Source organism: Rana temporaria, chromosome 5 (genome assembly GCF_905171775.1).
Source record: "Rana temporaria chromosome 5, aRanTem1.1, whole genome shotgun sequence".
Lineage (NCBI taxonomy): Eukaryota > Metazoa > Chordata > Amphibia > Anura > Ranidae > Rana > Rana temporaria.
The window spans coordinates 14,354,774-14,379,699 of NC_053493.1; the positions used below are offsets into that span (position 1 = coordinate 14,354,774).

At 46.1% G+C, this 24,926-nt stretch overlaps 1 protein-coding gene across 1 annotated transcript; it reads left to right on the plus strand.

The window, feature by feature from the left end:
- The first annotated feature begins 2,079 nt into the window (after window positions 1-2,079).
- LOC120939826 (phospholipase A2 inhibitor subunit gamma B-like) lies at window positions 2,080-24,763 on the plus strand. Its single transcript, XM_040352204.1, has 6 exons — window positions 2,080-2,493; window positions 8,161-8,280; window positions 11,376-11,411; window positions 12,480-12,620; window positions 18,080-18,226; window positions 23,983-24,763. Exons 1-6 carry the CDS (start codon window positions 2,415-2,417, stop codon window positions 24,147-24,149), a joined length of 690 nt encoding a protein of 229 aa, XP_040208138.1. The 5' UTR covers window positions 2,080-2,414; the 3' UTR covers window positions 24,150-24,763.
- The last annotated feature ends 163 nt before the right edge of the window (window positions 24,764-24,926 follow it).

Genomic DNA, 24,926 nt, shown 5'->3' on the forward strand with positions numbered 1-24,926 from the left:
TAAGTTACACCGCCGCAAATTGCACAAGGTAGTGCCCGATCCACAAAGCACTTACCTTGAAATTTGCAGCGGTGTAACTTAAAATCGTCCGGCGCAAGGCTTTCCTAATTTAAAGGGGCGAGTCCCATTTAAATTAGGCGCGCTCCCGCGCCGGACGTACTGCGCATGCTCCCGACGTCATTTTCCCGACGTGCTTTGCGCGGTTTTACGTTGTGCCGGGTTTTGAGAATCGCAACGGGCGTAAAAAAAATATACGAGTTGCGGCGAAAAAAAAAAAAAAAAAAGACGCCGCCGCGGGAAAGAAGGGTCTACTTTTACATGGTGTATTAACTTTACACCTTGTAAAAGCAGCCCTAATTTTGCGATAGCAAACTAATACTTACGGAGAAAAAACGAAGCTGAAAAGCTTTGTGGATCTCCGTAAGTGCTAATTTGCATACCCGAAGCGGCATTTCGACTCGAAATGCCCCCAGCGGCGGCCGAGGTACTGCATCCTAAGATCCGGCAGTGTAAGTCCCTTACACATGTCGGATCTTCTGTCTATCTATGAGAAACTGATTCTGTGGATCAGTTCCATAGATAGAAACAGGGATACGATGGCATATCCCTTTTGTGGATTACCCCCTAGGGTTGCACCGATACTTGTATCTGCGCCGATACCAAGGATTTCCACAAATACTTTCAAGTTGTTGAATGTACTGATACTTTTTTTTTTTTGTAGAACTGTTCATTTGAAAGTTTGTTAGTGTATGGCCATCATTATTACCTCTTGTTCCACTCGCCCCTCCCTATTAGATTGTAAGCTCTTATGTCACGTACACACGATCGGATATCCGATGAAGGTGACTTTCATCAGTCTTGCCTACACACCATCAGACTAAATTCCGACCGTGCCAAAACTCGGTGACGTAAAACACTACAACGAGCCAAGAAAAATTAAGTTCAATGCTTCCGAACATGCGTCGACTTGATTCTGAGCATGCGTGGATTTTTCTCCGATGGAGTTCCACACAGACGATCGGAATTTCCTATCGTTTTTTGTTTTTTTTCATTTGAAAAATTTAAAATATGTTGGCCCGAATTCACAAAGCACTTACGTCGACGTATCTCGAGATACGTGTAAGTGTAAATATGCGCCGTTGTATCTGTGCGCCGTGCCCACAAACTGAGATACGTCTAAAAATAGGCTTCATCCGACCGACGTAACTTGCCTACGCCGGCGTATCTTAGGCGCATATTTACGCTGGGCGCATTTGCCGCTCCCATGGATTTTCTATGCACATATGCAAATGAGGGAGATACGCTGATTCACGAACGTACTTGCGCCCGGCGCATAATATACGCGGTTTGCGTAAGTCGTACGTCCGGCGTAAAGTTATTCCCCATATATGAGGCGCAACCCATGCAAAGGCATGGACCAGGGAACTCAAGCCGTCGTATTTTACGACGTTTACGCTGGACGTGAATATGGCTGGGCGTAGGTTACGTTCACGCCGTAGGCAGTGATCCGTCGTATCTTAGGCATTCGTTCCGACGTGATTCTGAGCATGCGCACTGGGATGCGTCCACGGGACGGCGCATGCGCCGTTCGTTATTCGTATCTATCTGGCACTCGGCCCATCATTTGCATGGGGTCACGCCTCATTAGCATGGCTCACGCCCACTTCCACTTACGACGACTTACGCCTAAGAAACCCAGCGCAGATTTGGCAGCACTGGCTTTGTGAATCCAGTGCTTGTCTCTCTGCGCTGCGTCGGCGTAGCGTAAAAAAGATACGCTACGGCGGCATAAATATGCGCCGATGTATGTGAATACGGCCTGTTCTATTTTTTTAACACCGATGGAAAAAAGTCAGATGGGGCCCCACACATGATCGTTTTTTCAGATGAAAAATGTCCATCGGTCTTTTTTCATCGAAAAAAAAAAAATGATTGTGTGTACACGGCATAAGAAGCAGGCTCCTCCTAACTCTCATGTATTAAACTGTATTGTAACCATACTGTCTTTCTATATTATAAAGCATTATGCAATATGGTAGATATATAAATCTTTCATAATAATAAAGTGGCCACATTTCCCAGTGAAGGGAGGGAACTGGTTGCCTCCTTTGGACCAAAACTGGTGGAGTTTGTCATACAACCACTTTGTGGCGGCGAGGCTTTTTTTTTCAGCCTATTTAATTTTGCAACAAAATCACAGTAATAGCTCATCGGAGGGGGATTTTCCACAGCTGAGTGATGGGTGAACGCGTTTGTACAAGAAGTGTCACCAAACACCTCACACCCCAGAATGACTGAACTGGTTTACCTGCGATTAGTCTGTCACCTCACACCCTCGCAGGGATCGTGATTTCACTGACACACAGCACTCAGGAATGAATTCAGTAAGTCGTTAAACTCTGCCACTCTCATCCATGGAGCCAGCACGGAGTGCCTGGGCCACCTCGCCAGCCTCCTGTCTGATCTGCATCCTGGTCTTCTTCATCACCGGAGGTAAGTGTCCACCTTTCACATCCCTCTGAAGAGCCCAGAAACCCCCCACCTTTTAGGTCTAATATACACCGGTCTATGATAGAGACCGGAGAAGTCTCCCCAGAAAAGTGTAGATATATGGCCAATAATTAGCAGCTCAAATTTTGGTAAAATTTTCAGCTTGGTTAGTATGGTGTGTTTTTTTAGAAGCATGGCTGTGTAAAGTGTAGAGACCTCTATACTATTTGGTGGTCTATCACTCAGTTATTCATTTTTGATATGATGGATATAGGACGGTTATGTTACATTGGATTAACTTTGTTGATATGAGAGTTGGTCTACAGAGGAATGAATATACAGTAAAACCTTGGTTTGAGAGTAACTTGGTTTGAGAGCATTTTGCAAGACAAGCAACATTTTGACTTACAAGTAGAATCGTGTCACAACTGAGTATAAAAGAGAAGAGAGGCGCCCCTAATGCCGCGTACACACGATCGGATGGGAGCTTTTCGTCGGATATTCCGACCGTGTGTATGCCCCTTCGGACTTTTTCTGTCGGAATTTCCAAGGAACTTAGATAGAGAGCAGGTTCTCTATTTTTCCGACTATCAGAAAATCCATTTATCTGTATGCAATTCCGATGCACCAAAAACCATGCATCCTCGGAATCAAGTCTACGCATGCTCGGAAGCATTGAACTTAATTTTTCTCGGCTCGTCGTTGTGTTGTACGTCACTGCATTCTTGGCGGCCTGCTTTTTTTTGTGACCGTGTGTATGCAAGCCAAGCTTGAGTGGAATTCCGTTGGAAAAAACATCCGATTAGTTTTCCAAAGGAAAATCCGTTTGTGTGTACGCGGCATAAGTGTAGCAGTATGGTTATATTTCATGAAGGTACAACATTTAGCAACATATTGTTACGCTTAGGAGTTTGTCTTCTCTTTACCTCCTGCTGGATTTTTGCTTCTAATCCCCTTGTGGAGGCTTCCATTTGTGGATGGAAATTGTATAGTTACACAATCTGGTCACATTGCTATAATGTTTTTATATGGACTATAAACTGAAGGACTTATGAGTAAATGGTTGTGGAACGAATCATCTGAGTTTCCATTATTTCTTATGGGGAGACTTGCTTTGATTACAAGCAGGTTTTTGGAACAAATTATGCTTGCAATCCAAGGTTTACTGTACAGTATATCATTATGCATGGGTTTGCACATTGTAATTAGAGGGCATCCTATGTTTATGTTGTAATCTATGTTTTAATGCTTCGCAAAAAAAATACAAATTGAGAAGATTATTTTATATATACACTAGCTGAATACCCGGCGTTGCCCGGTCTTCCTATCTTAACCTTTTGGGGAGGAAAATCATCTATCTATATATATAAAACTCAACGTGTGTGTGTGTGTATGTATGTATGTATGTATGTATGTATGTATGTTCCAGCATCACGTCCAAACGGCTAAAGATATTAACATGAAACTTGGCACACATGTTACTTATATGTCAGCAACAAACATAGGATAGGTGGTTTAACCCTTACCCACCCCCATTTGCCATGGTCGGGGTTTTCCTTTAAAGTCCCATTCAACTCTATGGGAAATACATGTTACTTCATAACTTCCAAACGGCTGTAGATATTTCGATAACACTTGGTCACATGTTACTTATATGTCCACTTAAACTATAGGATAGTTAATTTATCCCTTAACTACCCCCATTTGTGAGGGTCGGGGTTTTTGTTTAAAGTCCCATGCAAATCAATGGGAAATGTATGTTCCCACATAACTTCTGTACGCCTGGAGATATTTCAATAATACCTGCTACACATATTACTTATATGCCAAATAAAAATATATGACAGTTAAATTAACCCTTACCTACACCCTTATATAAAAGATGGGTATATTTATATTACTATGATTTTCCTCCCCAAAAGGTTAAGATGGGAAGACCCGGCAACGCCGGGTATTCAGCTAGTAGTAATATAAATATACCCATCTTTTATATAAGGGTGTAGGTAAGGGTTAATTTAACTGTCATATATTTTTATTTGGCATATAAGTAATATGTGTAGCAGGTATTATTGAAATATCTCCAGGCGTACAGAAGTTATGTGGGAACATACATTTCCCATTGATTTGCATGGGACTTTAAACAAAAACCCCGACCCTCACAAATGGGGGTAGTTAAGGGATAAATTAACTATCCTATAGTTTAAGTGGACATATAAGTAACATGTGACCAAGTGTTATCGAAATATCTACAGCCGTTTGGAAGTTATGAAGTAACATGTATTTCCCATAGAGTTGAATGGGACTTTAAAGAAAAACCCCGACCATGGCAAATAGGGGTGGGTAAGGGTTAAACCACCTATCCTATGTTTGTTGCTGACATATAAGTAACATGTGTGCCAAGTTTCATGTTAATATCTTTAGCCGTTTGGACGTGATGCTGGAACATACATACATACATACATACATACATACATACACACGTTGAGTTTTATATATATAGATTTGGCTGTTATGGTGTTTTTGGGAATTGATTTTAGATAGGATGAAAAAAATCTTGATTGACTCATACTGAATGCAGGATTTTCTACAATCCCTGAGCCAGATTCAGATAGAATTGCGTAAGTTTCGGCGGGCGTAACTTAGAGTGGCAGGTCCCGTATTCAGAAAGAACTTGCGCTCTAAGTTACGGCAGCGTAGTGTAACTGGTCCGGCGTAAGCCCGCCCAATTCAAAGTAGGCATGTAGTGGGCGTGTTGTATGCTAATGACTCGTGACCCCACGTAATTGACGCTCCTAACGAACGGCGCATGCGCCGTCCGTGAAAGTATCCCAGTGCGCATTCTCCAAATTACGCCGCAAATAGTCAATGCTTTAGACGTGAACGTAACTTACGCACAGCCCTATTCGCGTACGACTTACGCAAACGACGTAAACGACGCTGTCCCGACGTCCATACTTAACATTGGCTACGCCTCATATAGCAGGGGTAACTTTACGCCGAAAAAAGCCTTACGTAAATGACGTAAATCAATGCGCCGGGCGCATGTACGTTTCTGAATTGGCCTATCTAGCTCATTTGCATATTCTACACGGAAATCAACGGAAGCGCCACCTAGCAGCCAGCGTAAATATGCACCCCAAGATACGACGGCGTAGGAGACTTACGCCGCTCGTATCTAGGCAACAGTGAGGCGTATCTGATTCTATGAATCATATGAATCAGGCGCAGAGATGCGACGCCTCACACTCAGAGTTACGACGACGTATCTGGAGATACGCCGTTGTAACTCCTTTCTGAATCTGGCCCATTATCTGCAACCTTAATGCACCAGTACTTTTAAACAACTGTCCATACATTACTGGGTGGTTGGCAAATGATTCCTCAAAGGGGTCCCTTTAGTCCAGCAGACATCAAGTAGTCAATGACCTTGAGAAAACCTCAGAAAAACTGGACAACTGCAGCCAGCAACCCTGTTGGAAAGCCATAGCCCAGTCTGAATAATGGGCAGTTTGAAACCCAGACACATGATTCCTAACCCGAATTGTCCGGGTGAATCCCGAGCAGGTGGTAACCCTAGTTGAGGGTGTGATTTACTTGGCTGGTGTATAATTAAATGAATCTCTTTATCTAGTTTATCCAAGGAGCCCACTCTCTGCTCCACCACGAGAACTTCCCCTCTTTATTGCTTCCTGTAAAATGGTGTCCAAAGTCTCCTACATTGGTTGTGGGAAAATATGCCACAGGTTGTCTCAAATCTGCCCATCACTAATGCCAAGCAATTTAGGTATCCAGGAACTCCCCACGGTCCCAGGTTCCTTTCCAGAAGGGACAAACTCCTCTTAATCAATAGGGTAACTCTTCTACTGACACAATACCTGCCCCCGGGGGAGAGAGCTCCTCTATACCAAGGACAGACAGCCTGTCCTCTAGGGACAGATCACCTTCTCACTAGGGAAAAAGTATCGCCCTCTAGGGACAGAACAGCTCCCTACTAGGGACAGAGACTCCCCACTAGGAAAAAAGCATCTTCCCACCACTAAAAGATCACCTACCAACTAGAAACAGAGTCCCTAGGGATAGGGAACCTCCCACTAGGGACAAGGCACCTCCCAACTAGAGATTAAGAGTGCCCCCCACTGGAGACAGAGAGTCTCCCACTGGGGACAAAGAGCCTCTCAAATGGAGACAGAAAGCCTTCCCACTAGGGACAGAGGATCTCCTCTCTGGAAACAAAGAGCCTCCCCACTAGGGACAGAGGATATCCCCTCTAGAAACAAAGAGCCTCCTCACTAGGATCAGAAAATCTCCCCACTAGAGACTGAGAGACCCCCCCCCCCCCCCCCACTAGGGACAGAGAGCCCCCCACTAGGGAAAAAGAGCTCCCCCCTAGGGACAGAGCATCTCCCCTCTAGAGACAAAGAGCCTCCCCACTAGAGACAGAAAACCTCCCCACTAGAGACTGAGAGACCCCCCACTAGGGACAGAGATCCCCCCACTAGGGAAAAAGAGCTCCCCGCTAGGGACAGATCATCTCCCCTCTAGAGAAAAAGAGCCTCCCCACTAGGGACGGAAAGACTCCCCACTAGAGACTGAAAGCCCCCTTCCCCCACATACACACACTAGGGAGAGAGAACCTCCCCACTAGGGACAGAGGATCTCCCCTCTAGAAACAAAGAGCCTACCCACTAGGGACAGAGAGCCTCCCCAATAGGGACAGAAAGCCTCCTCACTAGAGACTGAGAGCCCCCAACTAGGGACAGAGAGCTTCCTCACTAGAGACCGAGAGCCCCCTCCCACTAGGGAAAAAGAGCTTCCCCACTAGGGACAGAGAGCCTTCCCACTAGAGACAGAGAGCCTCCCAACTAGGGAAAGAGAGCTTCCCCACTAGGGACAGAGAGCCTCCCCACTTGGACAGAGAGCCTCCCCACTTGGACAGAGAGCTTCCCCACTTGGGACAGAGAGCCTCCCACTAGGGACAAAAAGCCTTGCCACTAGAGACTGAGCCCCCTCCCACTAGGGACAGAGAGCCTCCCCACTTGGGACAGAGAGCCTCCCCACTTGGGACAGAGAGCCTTGCCACTATAGACTGAGCCCCCTCCCACTAGGGACAGAGAGCCTCCCCACTAGGGACAGAGAGCCTCCCCTCTAGAGACAGAGAGCCTCCCCTCTAGAGACAGAGAGCCTCCCCACTTGGGACAGAGAGCCTTCCCACTAGAGACTGAGCCCCCACCCACTAGGGACAGAGAGCCCCCAGCTAGGGACAAAAAGCCTTGCCACTAGAGAATAAGAGCCCCCCCCCCCCATTAGGGACAGAAATCCCCTCCCCACTAGGGAAAAAGTGCCCCCCCCCCACTAGGGGCAGAGAGCCTCCCCACTGGGGATACAGTATCTTCCCTCCAGTCCAGAGACAAAGATCTTCTCCAATGGGGACAGCTTCCCCAGTGAGTACCTTCCCATTAGAGACACCTACCTTCACTGGCATTCAACAATTCTTTTATTTCAATGGGAAAAGGTACACATAGTAATTTATTTTTAACGGGAAGGAGATAACCTCCATGTATATTCACCTGACATTTACTGAACTCATTTAAAAATATAATTCACCAGGGTTGACACATTGAAACTTGAAACATTACATTTTGAAATTGATCCGAGGTTTCCATTTTTCAGGTAATGCATTGAAATGCTTTGAATGTAAAGATCTCTCCGGAAATCCCTGCGTGGGGGAATCTGTTCTCTGTCAGAATGGATCCAATGTGTGCATCTCCAGCCTGGTCCAGTACCAGATAGGTGAGTCCAGACACTCTTCTAATAAACTTCTGATGGAAGTCACAAGAAGGCCTTAAAGCCCAACTCCAGGCTAAACTTTTTTTTAATTAAAACATTCCACCCAGAGGTTTTAAAGAAAAAGATACCGGGCCGGATTCAAATAGCCTGGCGTAAATTTGTGCGGGCGTAGCGTATCTTAGATACGCTACGCCGCCGTAACTTAGTGAGGCAGGTTCTGTATTCAGAAAGAACCTGCGCCCTAAGTTAAGGCGGCGTAGCGTATGTGGTCCGGCGTAAGTCCGCGGAATTCAAATTATCCATGTAGTGGGCGTGTTGTATGGTAATGAAGGCTGACCCCACGTAATTGACGTTTTTGACTAACGGCGCATGCGCCGTCCGTGAACGTAACCCAGTGCGCATGCTCCAAATTAACCCGCAAAAAGTCAATGCTTTCGACGTGAATGTAAATTACGCACAGCCTTATTCGCGAACGACTTGCGCAAACGACGTAGTCGACGGAAAATTTGACGCTGGCCCGACGTCCATACTTAACATAGGATACGCCTCGTATAGCATGGGTAACTTTACGCCAGAAAAAGCCTAACATAAACAATGTAAAAAAATGCGCCGGGCGGACGTACGTTTCTGAATCGGCGTATCTACCTAATTTGCATATTCCTCGCGTAAATCGACGGAAGCGCCACCTAGCGGCCAGCGTAAATATGCAACTAAGATACGACGGCGTAAGAGACTTACGCCAGTCGGATCTTAGCAAAATTCCGGCATATCTTGTTTTCTGAATACAGAAAAAAGATACACCGGAGCATCCTAGAAGTTACACGGCGTATCAATAGATACGCCAGCGTAACTTCTTTCTGAATCTGGCCCACCATTTTTACTGCAATGTCCACATTCAATCCAAAGCTGTCCCCAACACTACCTCTTCCTTGCCACAAGATGTCCTCAGTCTTCCAGGATGAATGACAAAAAGGCATCACTCAGCTCAAAAGACTGAAGAAAACCAGGGTGTCATAGCCATGGCTGGTGCAACCATAAGGGCAGCTTGGCAAGCGGGCACCAGCATGGGGGGGCAGTACAATCGGATTTTTCACATGCTGCAGACATGTGCTTTTAACAAGCCGACCCTCGGCTTTCAACGTGGAAGTGATACAAGCAGATGTGAAGCTATTGATCACTTCCACAAGCACCTGAATGTGCTCCCCCCATGTGACCCCCCGCCATGTTCTCCGGCCTCCGCTGTCCCACCTGCGGGCATGGTGTAGTCATGGTGGGTGTAGCTAAGAAGGGCGTCAGAAGCGCAATGGCTCAAAGGCAGGAAACCGTGCGTTTGACTATTAGACCCTGGAAGAGAGACTGAGAAAGAGAGAGGGAGTGAGACTGAGAGAGAGACCGAGAGAGAGAGAGACTGACAGAGAGAGAGAGACCGAGAGAGAGAGAGACTGACAGAGAGAGAGTGACAGAGAGAGAGACAGAGAGAGAGGACTGAGAGAGAGAGAGACCGAGAGAGAGAGAGACTGACAGAGAGAGAGTGACAGAGAGAGAGACAGAGAGAGAGGACTGACAGAGAGAGAGAGACCGAGAGAGAGAGAGACTGACAGAGAGAGAGTGACAGAGAGAGAGACAGAGAGAGAGGACTGAGAGAGAGAGAGAGAGAGAGGACTGAGAGAGAGACTGAGAGAGAGGGAGAGAGAGAGAGAGAATGACAGAGGGAGAGAGAGAGAGAGAGAGACTGACAGAGAGAGAGTGACAGAGAGAGAGACAGAGAGAGAGGACTGAGAGAGAGAGAGAGAGAGAGAGAGAGAGAGAGAGGACTGAGAGAGAGACTGAGAGAGAGGGAGAGAGAGAGAGAGAGAGACTGACAGAGAGAGAGTGAGAGAGAGAGAGAGAGAGAGAGAGAGAGAGACAGAGAGAGAGGACTGAGAGAGAGGGAGAGAGAGACTGAGAGAGAGAATGACAGAGGGAGAGAGAGAGAGACTGAGAAAGAGAGTGACAGAGGGAGAGAGAGAGAGAGAGAGAGAGAGAGAGACTGAGAAAGAGAGAGACTGAGAGAGAGAGACTGTATTGTATCCTTACAAGCACTAAACCCGAGCTGAACCACACAGTATGGGCTAGATTCAGATAGCCCGCCGTGACTTTGTGCGGGCGTACGCCGCCGTAACTTAGTGAGGCAGGCTCTGTATTCACAAAGAACCTGCGCCCTAAGTTACGGCGGCGTAGCGTAAATCTTCCGGCGTAAGCGCGCCTAATTCAAATTTTGAAGAGGTGGGCGTGTTTTATGTAAATGACCCCACGTAAATGACGTCTCTAACGAACGGCGCATGCGCCCTCCGTGAATGTATCCCAGTGTGCATGCTCCTAATCACGACGCAAATAGTCAATGCTTTCGACGTGAACGTAATTTACGCTAAGCCCTATTCGCGAACGACTTAGGCAAACGGTGTAAACGACGTAAAATTCGACGCTGTCCCGACGTCCATACTTAACATTGGCTATGCCTCATATAGCAGGCATAACTTTACGCCGGAAAAAGCCTTACGTAAACGACGTAAAAAAATCCACCGGGCGCACGTACGTTTCTGAATCGGCGTATCTAGCTCATTTGCATATTCTACGCGGAAATCAGCGGAAGCGCCACCTAGCGGCCAGCATAAATATGCACCCTAAGATACAACGACGTAGGAGACTTACGCCGGTCGTATCTTAGCAACATTTAAGCGTATCTCAGTTTGAGCATACGCTTAAAGTTGCGAAGGCGCAGATTCAGACTTACGACGGCGTATCTACTGATACGCCCGTCGTAAGTGTTACTGAATCTAGCCCTATGTATGTAACAAGATCACAGACTTGCTCTACTACAGGGAGGAGTGGAGTTTGAAGGGGTTAAAAATGTGTCTACCCTCAGGCCCAAACTGGCCCTTGCCAACCCTTCCTGGAGGAAACCCACACAAACACAAAGTGAACATACAAACTCCATGCAAGTAGAGCCCTGGTAGAAACCAAAACTCAGCTCTGCAACGCTACATGAGTAATGGAGTAACTCTACTCTGAATAAATATGCTGGAAATACTGATTGATTTATTTTTTACTCTCAACAGACCCCTCATTACCTGGAGCTCAGAATCTCAACGGGGGTAAGTGAACAGTAAATTCAGAACATTTTTACATGTCCCATAGAATCTGTGTTGAATGCGGGCCACAGTCAGGTGATGGATAATATACACAATATTACCAAAAGTATTGGGACGCCTGCCTTTACACGCACATGAACTTTAATGACAAGTCTTCATTCGTAGGGTTCAATATTGAGTTGGCCCCGCCCTTTGCATCTATAACACCTTCAACTCTTCTGGGAAGGCCGTCCACAAGGTTTAGGAGTGTGTCTCTGGGAATGTTTGACCATTCTTCCAGGAGCGTATTTGTGAGGTCAGGCACTGATGTTGGACGGGAAGGCCTGGCTCGAAGTCTCCGGTCTAATTCATCCTAATGGGGTTCTATTGGGTTTTTGATTTTACTGCCAAATTTCTTTCCTTAATTTTTCAAGTAAAAAACAAAAACAAAACTTAAAGCGGAGTTCCGGCCACAATTTCACTTTTTATATATAAATACCCCTGTAATACACAAGCTTAATGTATTCTAGTAAAGTTAGTCTGTAAACTAAGGTCCGTTTTGTTAGGTTGTTACAGCATTTAGACACTTTATAAAATAGAAATTGACTGGGGCCATCTTAAGTGTGGGCATCATGAAGCCAGACTGTATGACTTCCTGGATTTCAGCCTTGCAAATCTCGCACATGCTCAGTGCTGCACAAGCAGTGTAATATGTTTCAGATCAGGTTTCAGCACCTGTGCTGTCCAAGTCACATGATTCTTTGAGACTGGGGAGTGCACAGACTCCTGGAAAGTTACACCCACTACATTCCCAGGAGTCTGTGCGGTGTAGGTTAGGAAGCATTAAGCACCTAGGTGCAGGAAGTGGGAAGATTAACTATTCTGCCTAGCAACAACACTTTGAAGGCATCTAAAAAAAAAAAAAAAATTCGTAAAGGACTAATGACATTTTTTTAAAACTACTGATGTAATGTTATATTTATGGGTGGAACTCCACTTTAATTTGGTAGATGTGTGAACAGTACACAGTGAATGTTCCTTTTCGTGTTCTCTTTATGTTTGTGGATTTGAGTTTGCCTCTTTCATTTTCAGTGCCTACCTGGCTATTCCTGAGGGCCTGTGGGAGCTCGGATCAATGTTCCAACGTCATCACACTGAGGACCTCATATACCAGAATGGTGACCAGCAACCAATGCTGCATGAGCGACAACTGCTTACCTCCGAGACCCCCAGGTGAGGTCTGCCAACAACCAGTGTTAGTAGATGTAGCACTACCCCAAAGGAGCTGCTGGTTTAGATTTGGGTCTGCCGTTACCTTGCTGTTCACCATTGTTGTCAGGGCCGATCCTAGGGTCACGGGCGCCTGGGTGCAGAAATATTTCTGGCACCCCCACAAGGGCGTGGCCATTTTACTAACTCCTCCCCTTTACAAATGTTTCTATGGCAATGACTCAACCTGGGATCCTTACATGATCTCTTAATAAACAAAATACAGGAAGAGAAGCAAAGTAATTTATTGGGACCTGGAGGGGGGGCTCTCTGATGGACACAGAGGGGGCTTCTGTTAGAGAATCTGTTAGAAAGACCCCCAGACATACTACAGACATGATACAGGATATGGTCAGAGACTGCAGACATAGTACAGGAGATGGTCAGAGACATGATACAGGAGATGGTCAGAGACTGCAGATATAGTACAGGAGATGGTCAGAGACTGCAGACATGATACAGGAGATGGTCCATTAGACCCCTTTCACACTGGAGGCATTTTTCAGGCGCTTTAGCGTTAAAAATAGCGGCTAAAAAAAAGTTGGTGGAGACAGTGCGGGATCCAAGACTCCCAGTGTGAGGAATTCATTCCGGCTGCCGCGCGGTACAAGGTAGGGTGAAAAAGAACACGGGGGGGAGTAAGTCATTACAAAAATATGTTAGCTGACCATAATAACCCTACCTGGATGGATATTGTCTTACATATCATAAACAAAACAATTAATTACCATAGATTTCTTTCCATTTTCTTTATCATCCCATTCCCATTTTCATCTTATTGCTTCTTTTTTGAATCGGGTCATATTTATTAAAGCTTTTTGCAAAAATTTACAAAGCAGAGAAAATACTCTACAGTAGACTCTAATGTAGAGTCTTTTCTCTGCTTTGTAAATTTTTGCAAAAAGCTTTTTCATAAATATTACCTGATTCAAAAAAGAAGCAATAAGACCCCCTTCAAACTGGAGCGTATTGCAGGCGCTATAGCATTAAAAATAGCGCCTGCAAACTTCCCTTAAGAAGCTGCTCAATTTTCTCCAGTGAGAAAGCCCTCAGGCTTTCACACTGGAGCATTGCGCCAGCAGGACGGTAAAAAAAGTGTAAAAAAAAGTCCTGCTAGCCGCATCTTTGGAGCGGAGAAGGAGCGGTGTGTTTACCGCTCCTTCAGCGCTGCTTCCCTTTGAAATCAATGGGACAGCGCAGCTATACTGCTGGCAATGCGCTGCTGCATCAGTGCATTGTGGGTGGTTTTAACCCTTTCTCGGCCGCTAGCGGGGGGTAAAACCGCCCCACTAGAGGCCGAAATGAGCCGCAAATCCTCCCATAGCGTCGGTGGTAAAAATAGCGTCGTTTTACAGCCGATGCTATGAGCGGCTCAGTGTGAAAGGGCTCTTAGATGGAAATGGGATGGTAAAGAAAGAAAATGGGAAGAAAGCTATGGTAATTGGTTCTATGGTAAAGCTATGGTAATTTTTTATTTTTTGCTCTCCTCATTAGATTTCATTAGATATACTGTGTCCACTGTACAAGATGTTTATCCCTTATCCATAATTTATATGCCCAGCCATATGGGTGCTTTAACCACTTAAGCCCCGGACCTTTAGGCAGCTAAATGCCCAGGCCAGGTTTTGCGATTCGGCACTGCGTCGCTTTAACAGACAATTGCGCGGTCGTGCGACGTGGCTCCCAAACAAAATTGGCGTCCTTTTTTTCCCACAAATAGAGCTTTCTTTTGGTGGTATTTGATCACCTCTGTGGTTTTTATTTTTTGCGCTATAAACAAAAATAGAGCGACAATTTTGAAAAAAATGCAATATTTTTTACTTTTTGCTGTAATAAATATCCCCCAAAAACATATATAAAAAAAAAAATTTCCTCAGTTTAGGCCGATACGTATTCTCCTACCTATTTTTGGTAAAAAAAATCGCAATAAGCGTTTATCGATTGGTTTGCGCAAAATTTATAGCGTTTACAAAATAGGGGATATTTTTATTGCATTTTTATTAATTTTTTTTTTTTTACTACTAATGGCGGCGATCAGCGATTTTTTTCGTGACTGCGGCATTATGGCGGACACTTCGGACAATTTTGACACATTTTTGGGACCATTGTAATTTTCACAGCAAAAAATGCATTTAAATTGCATTGTTTATTGTGAAAATTACAGTTGCAGTTTGGGAGTTAACCACAGGGGGCGCTGAACGTGTTAGGCTTCACCTAGTGTGTGTTTACAACAGTAGGGGGGTGTGGCTGTAGGTGTGACGTCATCGATCGAGTCTCCCTATAAAGGGGATGACACGATCGATGCGCCGCCACAGTGAAGCACGGGGAAGCCGTGTTTACATACGGCTCTCCCCGTTCTTCAGCTCCTGGGAGCGATCGCGACGGAGCGGCTATAAACGAATAGCCGCGCCGTCGTCCCGGATCGCTCCCCGAGGTAAGCCGCCCGCCGCATGCAGCGGGGGGGTCCCGATCGGACCCCCGACCCGCGGAAAGGCAAGGACGTATATATACGTCCTTCTGCCTGTCCGTGCCATTTTGCGGACGTAAATAGTCGTGCGGCGGGCGTTAAGTGGTTAAGACCTCATTGTTTACTGCCACAATGCTTCCATCTTGGTGTGTACGTAACCCTGCTATTTTGGTTATTCCAGAGGGGAACAACCAAAAAAGCAGGGTTACGTACACTGTGGTACGCACCAACATGGAAGTATTGTGTGGCAGTAAACAATGATATCTTAAAGCACCCATATGGCTGGGCATATAATGGATAAGGGATAAACATCTTGTACAGTGGACAAAGTATATCTAACCAGTGGCGGTGCGTCCATAGAGGGCACAGGAGCGCCTCCCCCTCTCTTTCCTGCACCGCCACTGATCAACAATACATAGATTCATGCATTGCATGTATTGTCGCTGCCGCCCAATATTCAGATGGCCGGCCCCCTGGTGAGCGACGGCCATCTGAACAACGGCAGCTGGTTGGCTTTGGAAGTGCCGATTACAGCCTGAGGGCTGTAATCGGCTTCCAAACAGTTAACCAGGGGACGCACGGGGGGTGCATTCCCTGGTTAACACTGACAGGCGTCTCAGCCAATCAGGTTCACCGGTTCTGGTTACCGGTAACCTGATTGGCTGAAGCATCATCGAGGGCGGGAGAAGACATCGAGGGACGGTAGAAGGAGGTTGGCTGACCCCAGAAATGTAAGTGCCGGCAGGGGGGGGGGGGGGGGGGCGCAATATGGCAGCATTTTACAACAGCAGTATTTGCACTGTAAACCTTTATTATTTATATAAAGTGTGGGTGAACTTACACTGTATAGCTATGCTGTGGTTCTTGTAGGCTTTGCGTGCATGCGTGCTGGTTGGGGGGGGCCCCATGTCCATTTTGCTTGGCGCCCCCAAATTCCTTCAAACGGCCCTGATGGGGGCAGATGTGTATATTACAGTATGAGGGGGCAGATGTGTATATTACAGTATGAGGGGGAAGATGTGTATATTACAGTATGAGGGGGCAGATGTGTATATTCTTGCAGTATGGGGGCAGATATGTATATTACAGTATGGGGGGGGGGGCAGATGTGTATATTACAGTATGGGGGGGGGGCAGATGTGTATATTCTTGCAGTATGGGGCAGATATGTATATTACAGTATGGGGGCAGATGTGTATATTCTTGCAGTATGGGGGCAGATATGTATATTACAGTATGGGGGGGGGCAGATGTGTATATTCTTGCAGTATGGGGGCAGATGTGTATAATACAGTATGGGGCAGATGTGTATATTCTTGCAGTATGGGGGCAGATGTGTATATTACAGTATGGGGGCAGATGTGTATATTCTTGCAGTATGGGGGCAGATGTGTATATTACAGTATGGGGGCAGATGTGTATATTACAGTATGGGGGGGCAGATGTGTATATTACAGTATGGGGGTAGATGTGTATATTACAGTATGGGGGTAGATGTGTATATTACAGTATGGGGGCAGATGTGTATATTACAGTATGGGGGCAGATGTGTATATTACAGTATGGGGGCAGATGTGTATATTACAGTATGGGGGGGGGGGGCAGATGTGTATATTCTTGCAGTATGGGGACAGATGTGTATATTGCAGTATGGGGGGCAGATGTGTATATTACAGTATAGGGGCAGATGTGTATATTACAGTATGGGGGCAGATGTGTATATTACAGTATGGGGGCAGATGTGTATATTACAGTATGGGGGGGCAGATGTGTATATTACAGTATGGGGGCAGATGTGTGTGTGTATATATATATATATATATATATATATATATATATATAAATATATTAGTGCTGTCAAACGATTACAATTTTTAATCGCGATTAATCGCATTAATGTCATAGTTAACTCACGATTAATCGCTCTAATTTATGACGAATTTCCCCACAAATATCGCACAATTCTGCAAGTGATTATAATTTATTATCGCTGTTTTCTAGCTGATCTAAAACCATTTTTGACATAAAGGGACACTTTTGGACAATCTACAGTTTTTCAGGCAGAAAGAATAGTTTTTATTTTATAAAAGTACATGTAGGACACTGGGCAGACCACTAGGGACAAGGGGGGTGTGTATTTTTTACATACAGTACTGTAATCTATAAGATTACAGTATACTGTGTGTATTGTGTTTGTTTACTTTTTTGAATTTGGCGCCGTTCTCCGCTCCCGTGCGTCGTAACGTCGCAGGGAACGGAGATCGGCGTCACACAGAGGCACTGTGAATCGAGCGAGGAGGACCCGCCGAGCGAGGAGGACCCGCCAAGCGAGGAGGACCCGCCAAGCAAGGAGGACCCGCCAAGCAAGGAGGACCCGCTCGATCACACAGCGGGGTGGCATCGCTGGATCCAGGGACAAGGTGAGTAACTTGCCTGTGAATCCAGAGAGAAGGTAAGCCGCGCCGCGCCGCTGCACACTCTGCATGTCCACCCCGAGGGCTCCTGCGTTAATCGCGCGATAAAAATATTGAGGGCGTTAACATGGGTTTGCGTTAACGCCGTTAATATCGCGTTTAACGCACAGCCCTAAAATATATATATATACACACATCGAGTGATTGTATAGAGTGTATACCACATTTACCACTGACTAATACAGAGTTGCAATGCAAGGAGATCAGCTAAAAGTAGTTGGATCTGTATGTGTGTTATAATTAATCGAAATTAGTCGATTAATCAATAAAAAAAAAACGATTAATCGAACACGAAAATTTTAATCAGTAACAGCCCTACTAATTAGTATTGATTATGACCGAGATGAAGATCACATTTCAAGAGACATTCATCTCATGATCCAGAAGATTCCTAAGGGTTCGAATACTTTTCCTAACAACACCATTTTAGTAAATGCCGTGGCCCTGCTTCTCATTTCTCCCATGTTTTTTCTTCTTCTTAGTGATCAGTGAGCAGTCTGAGAATGGCCTGACCTGTATGGGATGTTTCAATGTTATGTCAGACTCGTGCCAGGAATACAAGTCCGTAAAATGCCGCGGCAGCGAGCAACAGTGCTTCACCTACTCTAACAAGCACCTGGAGGGCGGTGGTGAGTACAGGGCGGATTTATAATAAAACAATCTATGACAGCCGTTCTCAACCTCCTTAACACAAAGGAACCCTGTGAAATAGATCTCTGGTAACCATTGCTAGTGATCCGGGCTGAGACAAGGGGTGGGCAGGAGGGACGGCTGCCTGGGCGCAATACTTCATTGCAGGCATGGAGGTGCCCTGTGCTAAATGCTTCTATTACAAGGCTCACGGGAGTAGTGACAGCATAATTACTGCTAACCCAGAGCGAAAGGGGGGGGGTGCGCAGTTTTGTCATCTTTGCCATGGGCGCTATATCACCATGGTTCAGCGCCGTTATTAATTACCATAGCTACTTCTCACTATACATAAGTGTGATGGTCAGTGGGAAGAATGCTCCTTACATCTGTGGTTACTGGGGAGAGCCCCCCTCTTACAGATAGCTAAAAATGTCAATGGTGTCATTGGGAATACATCTAAATTTCTGCTGGCATTAGGAACCTCTAGCAACATCTAGAGCAGGGTTTCACAACCAGGGTTCCTCCAGAGGTTGCCAGGGAATCCTTGAGCAATTAGCAATTTCTGTCCCTCAGATACGTTACCACTGACACCATTGATTTTTTTTTTTAGCTACAGTGCCTTGAAAAAGTATTCATACCCCTTGAAAGTTTCCACGTTTCGTCATGTTACAACCAAAAAGGTAAATGTATTTTATTGGGATTTTATGTGATAAACCAATCCACAGCTCAGGTGGGAAAATCTGTCCACAGGACAACTATTAGTGGTCTCTCCACAAATCTGCCCTTTATGGAAGAGTGACAAGAATAAAGATATTGGTGAAAGAAAGACATAAGAAGTCCTGTTTGCAGTTTGTGAGAAGCCATGTGGGGGAGGGGACACAGCAAACATGTGGAAGAAGGTGCTTTGGTCAGATGAGACCAACATGTTACTTTTTTGGCCTAAAAGCAAAATGCTATGTGTGGTGTAAAATCAACACTGCACATCACCCTAAACACACCATCCCCACTGTGAAACATGGTGGTGGCAGCATCATGTTGTGGCAATGCTTTTCTTCAGCAGGGACAGGGAAGCTGGTCAGAGGTGATGGGAAGATGGATGGAGCCAAATACAGGACAATCTTAGAAGAAAACCTGTTAGGCCCCATACACACGAGAGGATTTATCCGCAGATACGGTCCAGCGGACCGTTTCCACGGATAAATCCTCTCAAAGATTTCCGCTGATTTCGATGGGATGGAGTGTACACACCATCGCATTGAAATCCGCGCGGAAATCCTCTGCCGATGACGTGTCGCGCCATCGCCGCGATTATGACGCGGCGACGGGCGCGACGCTGTCATATAAGGAATTCCACGCATGCGTCAAATCATTACGACGCGTGCGGGGAATCCCTTTGGACGAATGGATCCGGTAAGTCTGTACAGACGAGCGGATCCATCCGTTGGAATGGATTCCAGCAGATGGATATGTTGTGCAGCACAGCAAATATCCGATCTGCTGGAATCCATCCCAGAGGAGATTTCTCCGCGGAAACAGATCCGCTGGCGTGTACACACCATAGGATCTATCCGCAGAAACCCATTTGCTGGGATTTATCTGCGGATGGATTCTATCGTGTGTACGGGGCCTTAGAGTCTGCAAAAGACTTGAGACTGGGGGGAGGTTCACCTTCCAGCAGGACAACGACCCTAAACATACAGCCAGAGCTACACTGGAATGGTTTAGATCAAAGCATATTCATGTGTTAGAATGGCCCAGTCACAGTCCAGACCTAAATCACATTGAGAATCTGTGGCAAGATTTGAAAATTGCTGATCACAGACGCTCTCCATCCAATCTGACAGAGCTTGAGATATTTTACAGAGAAGAATGGGCAGAAATGTCCCTCTCTAGGGGGGTTATCCTCAAAAGAGATACTCCGACTTAACTGCTGTTCAGTCTGTGTGTAACTTTGGAAACGATCCTCAAAAGGCTTTTTCCAAAGTTACACAGAAGATCCGGCATGTGTAATTGAATTACACTGCCTAATTTTAGGATGCAGTACCGCATCCGCCGCTGGGGGCATTTCGAGTCGAAATGCCGTTGCTAGTATGCAAATTAGCACTTAAGGCGATCCACAAAGCTTTCTAGCTTCCTTTTTGCGCCGTAAGTGTTATTTTGCAAGTGTAAAATTAGGGCTCGTTTTACAAAGTGTAAAGTTAGTAACACCTTGTAAAGGCCCATTCCAGCGACGGCATTTGGTCTGCTTTCCCGAGGGAGAACTCCACGTCAATTTGTAAAAAACAAAACCGGCATGGGTTCCCCCCCAGGAGCATACCAGGCCCTTAGGTCTGTTATGGGTTGTAAGGAGACCCCCCCCACGCCGAAAAATTGACGTAGGGGGTCCCCCTACAATCCATACCAGACCCGTATCCAAAGCACGCTACCCGGCCGGCCAGGAAGGGAGTGGGGACGAGCGAGCGCCCCCCCCCCCCCTGAGCCGTGCCAGGCCGCGTGCCCTCAACATGGGGGGGTTGGGTGCTCTGGGGCAGGGGGGCGCACTGCGGGCCCCCCCACCCCAGAGCACCCTGTCCCCATGTTGATGAGGACAGGACCTCTTCCCGACAACCCTTGCCATTGGTTGTCGGGGTATGCGGGCGGAGGCTTATCGGAATCTGGGAGTCCCCTTTAATAAGGGGGCCCCCAGATACCGGCCCCCCACCCTAAGTGAATGGATATGGGGTACATCGTACCCCTATCCATTCACCTGGAGGCAAAAAGTAAAAGTTAATAAACACACAACACAAGGCTTTTTAAAATATTTTATTATTCTGCTCCGGATGCCCCCCCTGTCTTCGTTATTAGCTCAATTACCAGGGGGGGCTTCTTCTTCCGCTCTCCGGGGGTCTTCTCCGCTCTCCGGGGGGGGTTTCTTCTTCCGCTCTCCGGGGGGGGGCTTCTCCGGACTCCGGGGGTCTTCTTCCATCTTCTCCCCTCTTCCGCTCTTGACTCGGCGAACCCCGGTTCTTCTGCAGCTCTCCGGTGCCTTCTTCTTCAGCGCTGGCTGCCTGCTATGTTTGTGTGCTAGCTCGATTTCAAACAGGCAGCCAGCGCGGTCTTCTGTGGCGTCATCTTCTCTTCTGGTCTTCTGTTCTTCCGATGTTGCCTCGTCGCCTGTTGTCGCTGTAATGATGGAAGCGCGCCTTGCATCACATTTATATAGGCATCACCGTCCCATCATGCTCCGGCAGGTACCCACGTGGTGGGTGCCTACCCACGTGCACCCACCACGTGGGTACCTACCGGAGCATGATGGGACGGTGATGCCTATATAAATGTGATGCAAGGCGCGCTTCCATCATTACAGCGACAACAGGCGACGAGGCAACATCGGAAGAACAGAAGACCAGAAGAGAAGATGACGCCACAGAAGACCGCGCCGGCTGCCTGTTTGAAATCGAGCTAACACACAAACATAGCAGGCAGCCAGCGCTGAAGAAGAAGGCACCGGAGAGCTGCAGAAGAACCGGGGTTCGCCGAGTCAAGAGCGGAAGAGGGGAGAAGATGGAAGAAGCCCCCCGGAGTCCGGAGAAGCCCCCCCGGAGAGCGGAGAAGACCCCCGGAGAGCGGAGAAGACCCCCGGAGAGCGGAGAAGACCCCCGGAGAGTGGAAGAAGAAGCCCCCCCTGGTAATTGAGCTAATAACGAAGACAGGGGGGGCCTCCGGAGCAGAATAATAAACTATTTTAAAAAGCCTTGTGTTGTGTGTTTACTACATTTTACTTTTTGCCTACAGGTGAATGGATAGGGGTACGATGTACCCCATATCCATTCACTTAGGGTGGGGGGCCGGTATCTGGGGGCCCCCTTATTAAAGGGGACTCCCAGATTCCGATAAGCCTCCGCCCGCAGACCCCGACAACCAATGGCAAGGGTTGTCGGGAAGAGGTCCTGTCCTCATCAACATGGGGACAGGGTGCTCTGGGGTGGGGGGGCCCGCAGTGCGCCCCCCTGCCCCAGAGCACCCAACCCCCCCATGTTGAGGGCACGCGGCCTGGCACGGCTCAGGAGGGGGGGGGGCGCTCGCTCGTCCCCACTCCCTTCCTGGCCGGCCGGGTAGCGTGCTTTGGATACGGGTCTGGTATGGATTGTAGGGGGACCCCCTACGTCAATTTTTCGGCGTGGGGGGGTCTCCTTACAACCCATGCCAGACCTAAGGGCCTGGTATGCTCCTGGGGGGGAACCCATGCCGTTTTTTTCTTTAAAAATGGGCATGGAGTTCTCCCTCAGGAATGCATGCCGCTGTAATTTTTTTTATCCCCGACGCAACTTTAAGCCGTCGCGATCCTCAAAACTCGGCGTAACGTAACTTCGCGCATGCGCAGTACGGCCGGCGCGCATGCGCAGTACGGCCGGCGCGGGAGCGCGCCTCATTTAAATGGGACTCGCCCCATTTGAATAGGAACGCCTTGCGCCGGCGGAATTTTAGTTACACAGCCTGAAATTTCTAGATAAGTGCTTTGTGGATCAGGCACTTAGGTAGAAACTTTAAGGCAGTGTAACTTAAATTGGATTTTTTAAGTTACGTCAGGTTTTTGTGGATCTGGCCCTAGATGTGCAAATCTGGTAGAGACATCCCCAAAAAGACTTGCAGCTGTAATTGCAGAGAAAGGAGGTTCTACAAAGTTCTACAAAGTATTGACCCCGGGGGGCGCCATACAAATGTACACCACACACTTTTCACATATTTTTTTTTTTTATTGAAAACCATTTATCATTTTTCTTCCACTTCACAATTATGTGCCACTTTGTGTTGGTCTATCACATAAAATCCCAATAAAATACATTTACGTTTTTGGTTGTAACATGACAAAATGTGGAAAATTTCAAGGGGTATGAATACTTTTTTAAAGGGACTGTAACTGTAAGCAGGGTTGTATCTACTGCAAGGCAAACAAGGCGTTTGCCTCAGGCGGCATTTTAAAGGGGGGGCGGTGCCCAGGCAGAAAGGACACAAATGACGAGTAATCTGAAAGTTTTAAATCGAGAAAAGTAGAAAATAGGAACGAAAATTCAAAAGAACGAAAATCTGAAAATGTGAAATTCGTGTGAAAAAATAAATATTAGAAAATTCAAAAAAATGGAAAACTTGAAAATCCAAAAATTTGAAACGTCAAAAATAAGAACGGAAATTAAAAAGAATAAAAACATGAAAATTTGGAAAATCTGAATTAATAATTAACTATTAAATTATAGGTGGCTGTTAGTGAACGGAACGAATATGAATTCATCTGAAGTTACGAATTATCTGAAATAACGAATGCCGCATATTAACGAATGGACGCAACCGAATTAATAAGAATTAATATTTTTTTATGAATAATAATAATATTATTATTTTTTTATTATTAATTTGTTACGTTCCATTCGTTTATATGCGGCTTTCGTTATTTCGGATAATTTGTTAACTTAAGGTAAATTCGTATTCGTTACGTTCACTAACAGCCACATTTGAAAGGAAATTCCAATACTTATAATTTAATAGTTATTATTATTAGTTAGTTATTATTTCGGATTTTCGTTTTCGGAAAAATTTGTTAAACGGGTTTTTCGTTAATTTGAATATTAGCGAATCTGTCAAATTTAGTTGAAAAGCTAAGCGGATTGCACATGTCTAGTATTGACTATAGTTTATTTTTCAAATGTATCTAATTGAATCAAAATGTATCTAAATGTTATTACATCAAATTCTAAATTTCTACTATGTCTCTCCACAGGGTCCCTCGCCTTATCGGGATGCGCGACACAGACGGCCTGCGATCTGGACCTCAACCATGACGCTATAAAGACGCAGTGCTATGGGGGATGTTCCATCAATCACAGTTCTCAGATCACGTCCTCGCTATCCATCGCTGTCCTCCTCATGATTATCTATCTGTGCTGAGCTCCCTATAGCGTCTGCCATGCTAGAATTACTTTGCGCTCACCTCCACATACAATTCATAAGGACCATGGGACGTGCTTATAAAAAAAAATCTCAGGCCTGGATTCAACCTCGTTTATTGGATGAGCAAATGACAACCATTGTAATTGAATTTGTATGTATAGTCAAAACTTCCTCTGAACGTCAGGATAAGGATACACTGCATTGTCTAAATACAAGAGACACGTGTCCCACTTGGACCATGGGGGTCTATTTATACAAAAAAGACATTTGCACAGTCAACATGAGTAATCCGAAAAATGTGCCTCATAAGTGTATTTCCTCAGATCGTCAGCTCCATCTAGTGGCCATGATACAGTATTTTCCTTAAGTGTAGCGAATAGGAAAATATACCATTATGGCCACTAGATGGAGCTGATGATCAGAGAAAATACTCTTAATAAACACATTATGGGGATTATTCGTGAATCAGAAACACGCGTATTCAATAAAATTATGTGAACTGTGCAAATGCTGAGACATTCACACAGCAAAGTTTTTTATGAATAGACCCCTTGTTGCATTATGTGTATTTCTTCCAGATCTGTGGAGTAAAGACCGATCACTGCTGCTCTCTCTCTTTGTGCAGGGTGACTGGTCTTGTCTCTGCCCCCTCCTGTAGTTTTCTGCAGGCTGCCTGTAGTGGGTGGGGTCTGCTGGGCCCCTCCCACAGCTCGGCTCTCTCTCTCTTTTTGTGCAGGGAGACTGGTCTTGTCTCCGCCCCCTTCTGTAGTTTTC

Coding starts and splice junctions, on each gene's coding strand:
- LOC120939826 (XM_040352204.1), top strand. CDS start 2,415: ATGGAGCCAGCACGGAGTGCCTGGGCCACCTCGCCAGCCTCCTGTCTG. Junction 8,281..11,375: donor CCTGGTCCAGTACCAGATAG/GTGAGTCCAGAC, acceptor TACTCTCAACAG/ACCCCTCATTACCTGGAGCT. Junction 11,412..12,479: donor AGCTCAGAATCTCAACGGGG/GTAAGTGAACAG, acceptor TTTCATTTTCAG/TGCCTACCTGGCTATTCCTG.